Source organism: Brugia malayi (assembly GCF_000002995.4).
Source record: "Brugia malayi strain FR3 genome assembly, contig: Bm_v4_Chr1_scaffold_001, whole genome shotgun sequence".
NCBI classification, from domain to species: domain Eukaryota; kingdom Metazoa; phylum Nematoda; class Chromadorea; order Rhabditida; family Onchocercidae; genus Brugia; species Brugia malayi.
The window spans coordinates 5482057-5494456 of NW_025062475.1; the positions used below are offsets into that span (position 1 = coordinate 5482057).

A 12400-nucleotide genomic window follows, 5' to 3' on the forward strand; every position below is an offset into this window, starting at 1 on the left:
AAAAAGAGACATATTTTTCTCCTGACGAAATAATTTTTGTCGATAATTTCAATTATTTAGCATATTACATTGATGGCAAAGGAACCAAATGGTTGAATTCAAGCATAATTCTTCAAAAAAAAAAAACAAAAACAAAACATAAACTCCTTCTTGATTTCTTAAAAACGAAATTTATCAACGATTTGATCAGCAAAAGGATTTTCAAAAATTACCTGTTTGTTTATTACGAATTTTAGAAATTAAAAAAATCGAAAAAAGAGAAGAAAAAACACAATTAGAAATGAATTGAAATAAACATTTATTGCTATGAACGTTTAAAATCACAACTTAAAATACGTATAAGTGTTTTCTTAAATTGCTGATTAGCCATGGCATAGCAAAATGGATTAATTGGACTATTCATATAACATAGAAAATAACTAATGGAATAGAAGAAATTGAATATTTTCGAATTCTTACACGAATCACAAAATCCCATCACCGTTGCTAATACATAAAACGGTGTCCAAAGAATTGTAAATGTTCCAAGGATAAATGTTATTGTACGTAATGCCTAAAACAAAAGAAAATAAAAAAAAAAAAAAGAAACTCTTCGTTAAAATTATATAGCTATTACATAATTATTAGCTTATCTATTCATTTTTAATGTTCATGCTTAAAATATTTAATATTAGTCATAAAATTTTAAACTTAATTTTTTTTCTCGAAAATTTTTAAATAATTCAAAAAATAACCTTTCGTGCTCGATTTTCAGATTTTGATTTATATTCATTCTTGCATTGTTGCTTTTTAAGTCGTCCTAAACTTCTTTTACGAACAACATTAATGATATTATAAATGCCTTGTAAAGAATGCTTTCGTGGTGTCACTTGAGCGGCTGTTAGCAGCGGTCGACGTACTTCCTCCGATGTTACCAAAATATGCTTTGGTTCCTCGATAACCTCAAATTGAAGGAATATTTTTAACAAATTATTTTTAGATATAATGAAATAAATATAAAATTACAAATGATGCAATTATTGCTAAATATTTATGATAAGAATTAAATTCTACATCATTTTTTTTCAACAGATTATTTCAAATATAAATAAACCTCAATCCGAGGCGGTATCTCATAAACATCATCATGCCCAACTAATGATGTTAAACTATCAATATCAATAAATGGAATACGATGAGCGGCACTGAATGGTGTTTGCTGTTCTGCATCCGGATCCGAAATTTCCGGTGATACACATGGTGCTGTACTTTCACGTTCCATAGCACTGCTTACTTTTGAGCTTAGTTCACTAATAAATAATATTAATTTGTTGTAGATAATGCTGAATAGTTATTTGATAAAAATGAGATTTTGATATTTGTAAAATTCGTCACAATTGTAAAAAAATTCCAATAGGAACTAATACAATATATGATAAAACTTACAAATGGCACACAATTCTTTCTTCATTAGGTATGTTCTCATCATTAATGCAATCTACTTGAGCATTTCTCAAATTTGAAATGAACGAAAGCGGCTTTTTGATTGAAAATCCTCTGCTATTGTTTGATTCACCTTTGATACTGTAATATCATACATACATTCATGCCACCTTCACATTTCATACTGTAGCATTACATTGTCATTCTAACCCTATACACATCTTAAACTTTCTCTACATCTTGATGCTGCAATATTACGCATAAACTTGGACCATCCCGATACTGTAACACTATGCAGCTATGCTACCCCGGTACTGTAACATTGTGCAGCTATAGTTTGATGCAATAATATCTTTACTATTAATACTGTAACATCACATAATCTTTAGTACTGGTACTATAGTATCATACTCTACACTATTCTTATATCCTCATATTGTAATACTACATATACCTATATATATATACACTTAATGCTATACTCACATCGTGATACTACACACTGTACACTCATTCTGTTTTTACATCTTCATATTGCACACATTCATAGTAATATTGCACTCTTATACTAATACCATCAATTGAAAAATACCACTTATTACTTCAAACTTCAAAATAAAATAAGGTAAATAATCTCATCATTAACTCTATTACAAATTTATATCAATTTAAAGTATAAATTACAAAGCCAAAGACTGGAGGAAATATTTTAAAAGCATAACTAGCCTTCTCTTTGGGACCAAAGGTATTATGGAAGTATTGATATCGGCAGTAGCAACAGTATTCGTAATAGCAGTAGTTTCTTTTCCAACCGGATGAACGATATTGTTATTACTGCTTTGGTGATGTAACTGCTTTTTAGAAGCTGTTGGAAGTTGTCGAGAATTAATTGCTGTTGCGTTTCTGAAATGATACGTATATGTTTGTATGTACGTGTGTACACGCATATGTGTATATTTAATATTCTGAAGGGCCTACCATTGAATAAGAATCAAATGATGCAATAAGGTATTAAGGGGAAGAAGTACGATATCAGAAAAAAGAAACAAATTAATTTATAAAATATTATTTCAAATAATTATCAGATATGTACAGAAATAATTCAGCAAATATTCAACAAATATCTGAATATATAATATATATAAGCATATTAGCATTATTTATAAAATAATATGTAATAGTTAATGTTAAATAACTACAAATCCTGTATCTCCACCAATATACCATCTTTAGGTGCAATCTCTAACAGTATTTGACCAATTTTCAAAGTGACAATTTTTTTTTTTTTCAAATAAACATTGTTGTTTTAGGATAGTTAAATAAGAAAGGAACAATTCAAATTAAAAGATTGAAATGAAAAAAAAAGGAAGAGAAAATAAATGATGACTTTTGCGACTGAAAAATTTTATTTTCGTTTGTAAATGTTAGTGATTCATTCATTTTGAATGATTTGCAAAAAAAAAAAAAGTGTCAAACTTTTATTTTAATTTATGTTTACTGTTTTTGATGTATAATAAGTTATCACATAAACTGATGGAAACATTCATGTTAGAAAAATATGAAAAAATACTAGGCTTTCCCTTTTTAGTGTAATACAAGTTTTTTTTTTTTCACAGTACAGAATAGAAAAGCATTTCGGCAAGAAAATCTTGATGAAATTTGTTTGAGAATGTGTCAGTTTATAGAAAGTATTCAGCTTTTTTCATTGTTTGTTTTTTCATTTTTTTTTTTTTTTTTTTTTTTTTGCCTTTTTTTGAGACTTGATGAGGAAGAATATTGTGTAAATTGAAATTTCAAGAATCACTTCAATATCTAAACATAATATTGATGCAGGCATATTCCCTTGAGTTTTTATAATAACGCACAAAATTGGCACAAAAATTGCTGACTATTTTAGGTGACAAACAACAAATTTTTTTTGCCACGTTATATGTAAGGATGAAAAAAAAATTTTTTTCTTTTTTTTTGGTTTATTAATAAATAAATTACGAAATTGATTTTATTTGTTGTTTGGAGTAATTGTATTTAATACACTCACAGTTTAGTTTTTCATTTAACTTATTTTTTCTCGTTCCATTTATATGTATATTTATATACTTGTCATTATAATAACAGATGCTGTAAATTGTAACAATTCAATTATACGATAGAATTTTATTATAAAAGCTTTTAAAAATATTATATGATTACAATTTCAGTTTTTTATTTATATTCTATAGTCTAATGATTTTGTCTAATCTCATTTCAAAATAGAAATGAAAAAAAAAAAACATTTTGAAAATTTACTTTCCTTTTTTTTTGTTTCACTTATTTCTTATTTTATTCTTCAAATTTCATTAATTTTTCTTGACTCATGGCTTTTTCCCTAAAATCTATCTCAAAACTTATATATACATGCATATTAAGTTTTTTATTTTTCATAGTCGAATGCTCTTTTCTTAAGAAGTCAAGAAAGCAAGAGAGATAACATCATCGGGGACTTCCTTCTTGTTGATCCAAACATTTTCATCCTTGTTTTTAAAGTAAGACTTTACCACTGTAAAGTTAATGTAAATATTTTTTTTCTGCTTTCAATGGCAAAAAAAGCTATAGGAAATGGAATTTAACACTAAATTTCATTTCATCCATTTAACAGTCTTGTCAAAAAATCAATAAAAGGCAATTTAGGGTCATTGGTGAGGGAATTGAAAGTTTTTAAGCACTAGGAAAAATATGATGCATAAAAATGAGTGAAAAAAAAAAAAGAAGATAGAAGAAAGGACAAGAGGGAAATTTTTAAAATGAAGAACTATACAAATTTGATTATACATTCTCGAGGACGAATGACTAATGGAAAGGAGAGTATCAATGCGGGCCAGTGGGGTCATCTTATATTTAATTTTAAAATAGGCACAAACATGTGCAAGCATATTTGTGGTTTGTCATTGCAAATTAGAGTATTGCAGTGGAAAATTCTAGGTAATGATAGTTTTTTTTTTTGCTGAATTTCTGGATAATAGTAGTATTTTTCTTCTTTTTTTAATTTTCTAGATAATGATATTGATTATTGAATAAGTAAATAAAGCTATTAAACTAAAAAAAAGAATAAAAAATAGAAGAAACCTTGAGTGTGATGAAGATGAAGTTTCCGGTACACTTTCCTGTTCACTACTTTTACATGCTGTTAAAGAAGGTGTTTCTTGCTTCGTATTCCTTCTCATTTCATTTAACATTGCTAATCGTTTGTTTTTCTAGAATATTTTATACTATAATATAAGTCAATCTTTCGAGAAAACATTTCCGTTTTTTACGGAAAAAAAAAAGTAAGATAAAAAAGAGGAAAGAGGAGGGAAAAAATGAGAAAATAACTAAAATAATAATGGATTCAAATTAAAAAAAAAAAAAACTAAATAAAAATTGAAATAAAAATTTTATTTCGCAAAAAAAAATTGATATCCATATTTACCTGTTCACTTTTAGCAGCTAATAATTTAGCAGCTCGGTAAATACCCCAATATAAATACAACATGACAAATAATGTTGACCAATAATATGAGATATACATTCCCATATTTAAAATTGGATTTGTCATAAATTGCACATAACATTCATCATCTTTCAATATTCGCTCACCCGTAAATTTATCATAGCCAAATATTGACAAGCCAAATAATATGGTTGGAATCTAAAATGAAATGTTGCTGAAATGAAATGTTCGTCTGTGCTTCTAGTGCGTTCTTCATATTGTTCTCTCATGTATAAAAAGTGATAAATTCTAATAGAGAATATTTATTTGCTCATTAAGCAATTTGATAAAAGAAATAAAAAAAAAAGCGATAGAAAAAATCAAAAAAAAAAAAAAAAAAAGGAAAGGAAAAGGAAAAGAATGAACGAAAAACAAAGCACAATCTGAGAAAAGAAAAAAAAAATATCCGATAATTCTGAAAATATTCAATAATTGATTATTTCAAAAAAATAATGAAATGGTTTTTTTCTTGGAAAAGAAAAAGAAAGGTATTTGTTTTAAATTAGTTTAAGAAATTTCCAACGGAAGTAAATTAGTAGTTTTTATTTCGGTTTTTAACACTACAACAATAATAATAATATTTCACAGTTAATAAATAAAATTACCAGCCATATAATTGCTACGGTTAAGATAAACCGTCGTGGTGTCCTCCAATTTCGATAGGCTGCAGGATACTTTACTGAACAATACCTGAAATATACCAAATTAAGCAGCTTATCTACATTGCATACCTCATTAACGTCTCTAAAATTACTGCTAACATAAAACCTTAATGTCTGGGCAGTTTTTTTTTTTCCTTCGTTAACAAACAATGAATATGATTGATTTATTTTAACAAATATTAATTTTTTCGCTTATAATATTATTTTTTTTTTTTTGAGTAAATAAATGAGAACATTATGAATTCGTCTGTTTGTTACGCAATAAAATGTTATAATTATTCATTAATCATAATTAAATAAACAATTATTAAAATGCATAATTTTATAAGTAGGAAAAATATTAATGTCAAAAATGAATGGAAATCAATTCAATTCCATTACCTATCAATTGTGATACCAAGTACGGTATATATTGATGCGAGACAAACGACATAATCGACCATTAACCATAAGTCACAAAGAAACCAACCAAAATGCCAGCGTTGATCACTGAGGAGGAAATGTGTATACATAGGAATACCTTCCAAACCAATTAACTATAATTAAAATTTAAATTAATTGCTAACTCTAATTAATTAGTAACTGTAATTACCGTAACATTAGTAAGAGTAATTAATAGCTAATTGAAGAAATATATGTACATACAATTTACCAATGTTACTAATCAGATTAATGATATTAACTAATTAAACGTTAAAATGAACAATTTTATTTATATTAAATTTTCATGTCATCCAAAGTAAATATAAAATAATAATTATCAATTGAAAATTTGATTGATTCTTAACAAATTTGAATTTTGTTTTTGTCACATAAAAATTCAGTAATTTTTACAAATTTTACTTCCATTTTTCCACATAATAAGTTGTTTATTCTACTTTGAAATTGTTTTTTTTTTTTTTTTTCTTGTTTTGGCAACGCGAAACATAATTTTGGCTTAGTTTGCTTCATTTTCATTTCCTTTTTTTTTTTGTTTAGCTTTCTTTTTTAATTATGTATTTAAAATTCACTGAGGCATGCCATAATTTTTTTAAAAAAAAAAGTCTATAGAGCTAAAACATGCTTAACTAAACTGTTCAACAATGAATAAAGACTTAATCGTACTATAATACAAAACAAAAAAAAAAAAGTTCGTTTCGTTTTTGTTTTCGTTTTAAAAAAATTACAATCAAATTTAACATAATAAACGAACAAAAATGATTCATTGAAATAAGAGTTTACGGAAATTTTTTTTTTTTTTTTGAAATTTAATAGTTCATATTTTTATGATTACATTTGTAAATTTAAAATTATACAAGTAAAGGAAATAGATGAAGTAAACAAATGCATTTCTCATCCTCTTTTTTTCATTATATTTCTCATAGAATTTGTCGACGAATGTATGAAATGATAAATAAAACAGGTGATAACAGCTTGATTAATTAGCCCATTTGCTGGAAAGTAATTTTCCTTTCATTCTATGCTCATTCTTAAGGATAGATAAATTTTATAGAATTTTTTTTTTTAAAAAAAAAAGAGAAGAAAAGCTGAAAAGTACATTTTTGCCAAATATATTAACTATCCGTTTTATAATCATAAGCTAATTATGAAGTACATTTAAATTTAAACTTAAGAATTAAAAGTAGCCCTGCCGTATGCTTTCACATAAAAGAACTACATAGCACATGGAAAAATTAACCGATAATTTTTCTAATTAAAGAAAAAAAGTGAAATAAAAAAAAATTTAATTTTGAAATTCTTAAAAATACGACAAAATTATGCTTGAAAGTGAATTATTAAAATTTATTCTTTTTCAATTTATATTTAACAATTCAGAGTTTTAGAAAAAATTCTTTCGTGAAAACTTTACTATTTATTAAACGAAATTCAATTGGAAATTTTTGTTTAACATTTGAAGATGTTAGCAATCATAATTATTTTGCAATTTTCTCAATCTTTGCTCTATATAATTTCGTTTGTTTCATCGTTAATTTTTCTCACTTATTTGCATATTCGTTTCAACCCTTTTCTGCATTATTTTCGCTTTTTCGTATCTTTTTTTAATTTTTTTTTATTTCCAGTACTCACTTCTTTAACCTTTTATTTGAATCTTGATGGTCTTGAATATAATTCTAAAGTAAATGCATTTGAATTAAACGTTTTATAAGTAATCATAGGCAAAAACCACCAGAAAGTTGAATGAAATAGCTGTTAAATTCTTTGAAATGTTAATGAATTTGATAGAATATTCTTTTCAGTTGGCTGGCTACAAAAATTTTGCAAGAAAATAATGAAAAGATCAAGTTGACTTCTTAATGATGTAAGATTTAACTAAATTAAAAACTAGATATGAATCAGTGAATATGGTTCAGTTAAATATTCCTTTATTTTGAAAACAATTTTCTTTCTCTTCTTTCAGTATATTTTGCTGTTTGTTATCACTGTTTGAAATTTAATGAAATTGAAACATTTGGGATTGAACGTAGAGTTGTTTCAATGACAGTAATTTTCAGCATTTATTTTCAATTTATATGCAAAAAATTTCTTCCACAGCTATTATTTCATCTTTTCTTTTACTTTTATCAAAATTTAAAGAAAAAAGTAGCAAGGAATGCTTCGCTTTATTTCTTTTCAAAAAAAGAGAAAACAAAAAACACCGAAAAAAAATTCAAAACTAAGCGCAATAAAATGATTTATGACATACTTTTTCTCTATTCTTTCTTTCATTCTTTTCTTTCGTTTTATTATCATCCTTTTAATCTTGACTTTTATAAATAAAACTTAGTTTGTGATTGCATAGTTCAAACTTCTTAATTCTTTTTTTTTAAGAAAGAGAAAAGATGGTTGTTTCAAATTTTGTATCATTTTTAGCATTCGTACTGTGAAATAGGATGGCAAATAGTTTGTTCCATTTTCTTTTTTCTTTCCTCTTTCAAATAACTAATATTGAAATGGAAGAAGAAATGACAAAATGAGTTGCTTTCAAAATAAAAAAAAAAAAAAAGGAAAAAAATATGAATGGATGACGATTTGCTTGCAAAAAATACTCATTAAAAAGCTCCAGTAATCCCGTTATTTCGTGCTTGAGCGCTTATTTTGGATGAAAATTTGAAATGTTCATATCATCCTGGATAAGTTTATAATGAGTAAAGTAAACAAGCCAAAAACTTCATTTCAAAAAAAAAAAAATTTTTTTTCAATTTCATTTGAAACTAACAAATATTCTTCTCTCACTTTCTTCCCTAAGCCTTCGTAATCACTGCCAGTTCTAAATGCAAAATGGAACCTTGTCAGAATGATGATAATTCTACCATTCTCAAAATAAAATGAACTGCATAGAGCGAAAAGATAAGTTTTCTTTCAGTTCTCTTATTCATCGATGAGAATTTACTCTTTCAAGAGGATTTTTTTAAACGCCTTTAATCGAAAGATATTACAAATCAACGTTTTGAGAGCAATAATTAATTTCGAAATATATTAATTAATTAAACAGAAATAGCCTTCTGTAATTATAAAGTGATGATGACGCCAATGACAAAATCATGATAGCAGAAATTTGGTCCTGATACTTCTTCATCAACAGAAAGTAAAATATTTGATAATACTTAAAAAAGAATTAAAATTTTTCCTTAAATATAGTAAGAATTTAAAATGAAACAAAATTTTCCTTAAATGCATACGAAAAATTATATGCTATTGATAATTAGAAATTATTGCACTTAAATCATTTAAGTGATAAACAGTTGATTATAACCTTGAAAAACAAAACACTGGAAGTTTAAAAATTAATGAAATTATAAAAATTTAATAATAAGTCGTGCACAATATTTTTCATTTCAATTTTAAATGCATTCAATTTTTTCATGCGATATCAAAATGAGCAAATAATGTTCTTACTTAACTGTTTACAGTCTTTTGGAAGTTTAAATGCAATTTTTCGTTCACAGCGAGAATTCAATTTTTGAAAATCATTCATCAAAATAATGGCTTTTTCTGTTTTTTTCGTTTTTCCTTTTAATACGATAGCAGGTTAAAAGGCTAAAACAAAAAATTATAAAACTTTTAAACGCCACACCTAAAACAAAAAATAAAACTTAAACAAATAAACAAAGATCCTGAATGATAAAACTGATAACATGCGGCTAACATCCATCACAATCTTCATCTCAATACTTTTATACCTTATCTCTTGCACATTACTTTTATAACACTGATAAAGTAACCACTACAAATAAGTCGACGATCTGAATAGACCACATTACTTTTTTTTCTGATCTCATAAACACAATTTATTCAATTCATTTTTAAAAGCTAAGTGTCATTTCGATAAAATAATTTTAGATAAGAATGTAACAGTAGCATTAATAATATGACTTTCTCTTTTATTACTTATTGTTCTAATTTTGCTGTAATTCATTTTTGGATATTAAATAATTTTTTATTACATTTTGTGCTTTCTACTTCTCAATAGGAAAAAGCATAAAAAAGTTGTGAAATAATTTTTGGATTAAAAAAATTTTTAGCATTTATTGCGCTTATCTTTAATTTGATTTAAAGAACACTTTTAGCAAACTTTTTTTTTTAACTTCGCTGTTATTTTAACATTTAAACTTCTAAGTTTCATATTTTCAAACAATCTTTCGTTTCATTTCAGAAATGAAAAAGCGAAAAAAGCAAGAATCCATCCATTTGATATATCAAATGCATTCCTGAAATAAAAATCGGAAATGAAACAGCCATAGGACTTTTTTTGGTAAAATGAAAATTATGTTGACCGGAATTGCTGAAAATCATATATTTCATCAATTTTAACACTTTATTAAAATGTCCAATCTATTTTATTAATTTTTTATCTTTTTATATAACACATAAAAAGAAATAGGTAAGATAAAAATGAGGAAGATTATATTCTAAATTAAAAAAACCGTTTTAATATTTTCTTTCAGTATTTTTGAATTCAAAAAGAAAAAACGATTAAAATAATGCATAATTGATAAATTTGAATCATTTATTCAATTGTTTTTCGCTTTTCTTTTCTATTTTGCTGTAATTATCAAATTTTTTTGCTATTAATCAACTTTTAAAGCTTTTCATTTTTTTTTTTCTAACTTTCTTTGTTATTTAAAATCACTAAGTGAGCTAAGATCATTATTTTTGCATTTTTTTTATCCTCTTTCATTCGGATTCTTTAATGATAAAATTATTTCCTTATTTGTGGAAAAAAAACCATTGTCTTCTCTTTAATACTAGTTTCCGAAAAAAATCTGAAAAAGTGTAAGTTTTGACATCTGAAGAATTCTTGCACACATATTATTAATGATGATGGTAATAATAGTAATAATAATGATTCATAATAATAATAATAAATAATAGTGATAATAATAATATCAATAATACGAAAGTATAATATCAATAATGAAGAAAGTAGAAGTGAGAGAGAAATGATAAACAAAATAAGTTAAAATAAGTTTTGGAAATCTATCTAAAATTTTCTTTCTCTTTTCATATGGATGAATATGAATAGTTCCGGAATAGTTCCTTTTGAACAGGAAAGGAAGGAAGAAGAAGAAAGAGAAAGTGAGGGAGCAACAGGATAGTTTATTTGAATGATACTGAAATCCCAAGTGTCACTACAATATCAATATTATATCATTTTCAAGCATTTTCTTACTTTCTGGTTTTTTCCTTTCTTTCTTTTTTTTTGTTTGGTAAAAGCATTTATTCTAAATAGCATTGTACATCAGTGCAATCTTTAGTCAATCATTGTGAAAAACTTTTCTTAAATTTTGTTTCATTTTTTTATTCATTTTCTCTCCTCCTCCCTCTCTCTTTCTTCTCATTGTTCCCTTCTTTCTCACTCCTTTTCTTTAAAATATGCAAATTATTTGCATGATACAGTGCTAAATTGCATATTTCATCCAAAAAAATACGTACTATTTTTAAATTAAATGCAAAAAATAGTCAAAACAAAAAAAAAAAAGCTTAAATGCAAAATGATACTAATAATAATTATAGTAGGAATTTAGGAAGAAAATTTGAATTTTTAAAAGAATATTTCAAGTGGATAGGAAGGATTTTTTTAATCTTTTAGTGACTTTTTTCATGCGACTTAAAAAAAACCACTGAGATTATTTGTTGAACAGCTAATTAATGAATAAAAAAATATTATTGTAAAAGATTGCAATAAAAATTTTAAAAAAAATTAAAATAAAAAAGGAAGAAAATTTATATTTAATAAATAATGAAATATCATCCTTATCACACTATCAATTGATAAAGTTTCTTTTTTGTGTGCTAAAAAATTTCAGAAAGAAAAATTGTTGTTGAAATATTTTATTTTTATTTTTTACTGTGAAAAATTCTCTTTTTGTTCTTCATTTCTTCTATTCATCAAATTTGGAAAAAATATTAATCAGATAATAATAGACATTCTGAAATTCAAATATGCATGCTTAATTATGATCGAACATGATATATATGTATAAACTTGAGAACTTAATTAATCAATAAATGCGATATCTTAATATAATAATTGCAGACAGATAATTTATTTGTTAGGAACTACTTCTTTCATATAATTCAGCACTTCAAGTTTTGAAATAACAATTAGCAAGATTTGATAACCACATGATAATGCGTCCTGTTTTTTTTATATGTCCGGATCAAATTGTTGAATTCGGAAAAATATGAAGAAAATGCTAAACGTAACATTGATGAGATTTTATATTAATTTAATTATGATCAAAATGATTGTATTGTATCCAATACGCCAATAAGCAATATATATAATATCAGCAGGATTGGTTTCGTTTTCTTTCCCTTTTACATGATA

General features: G+C 25.2%; 1 protein-coding gene across 1 annotated transcript; it reads right to left on the reverse strand.

Moving 5' to 3' along the window:
- Positions 1-304: 304 nt before the first annotated feature.
- Bma-gar-2 (G-protein-linked acetylcholine receptor protein 2, putative) lies at positions 305-6438 on the reverse strand (the record flags this gene model as incomplete). The annotated part of the gene is made up of 10 exons (XM_043076632.1): positions 305-553; positions 735-941; positions 1094-1289; positions 1426-1563; positions 2149-2325; positions 4525-4652; positions 4868-5086; positions 5533-5617; positions 5971-6125; positions 6424-6438. The coding sequence occupies 10 exons, from the start codon at positions 6436-6438 to the stop codon at positions 305-307; spliced, it is 1569 nt and encodes a 522-aa protein (XP_042932566.1).
- Between the last annotated feature and the right edge of the window lie 5962 nt (positions 6439-12400).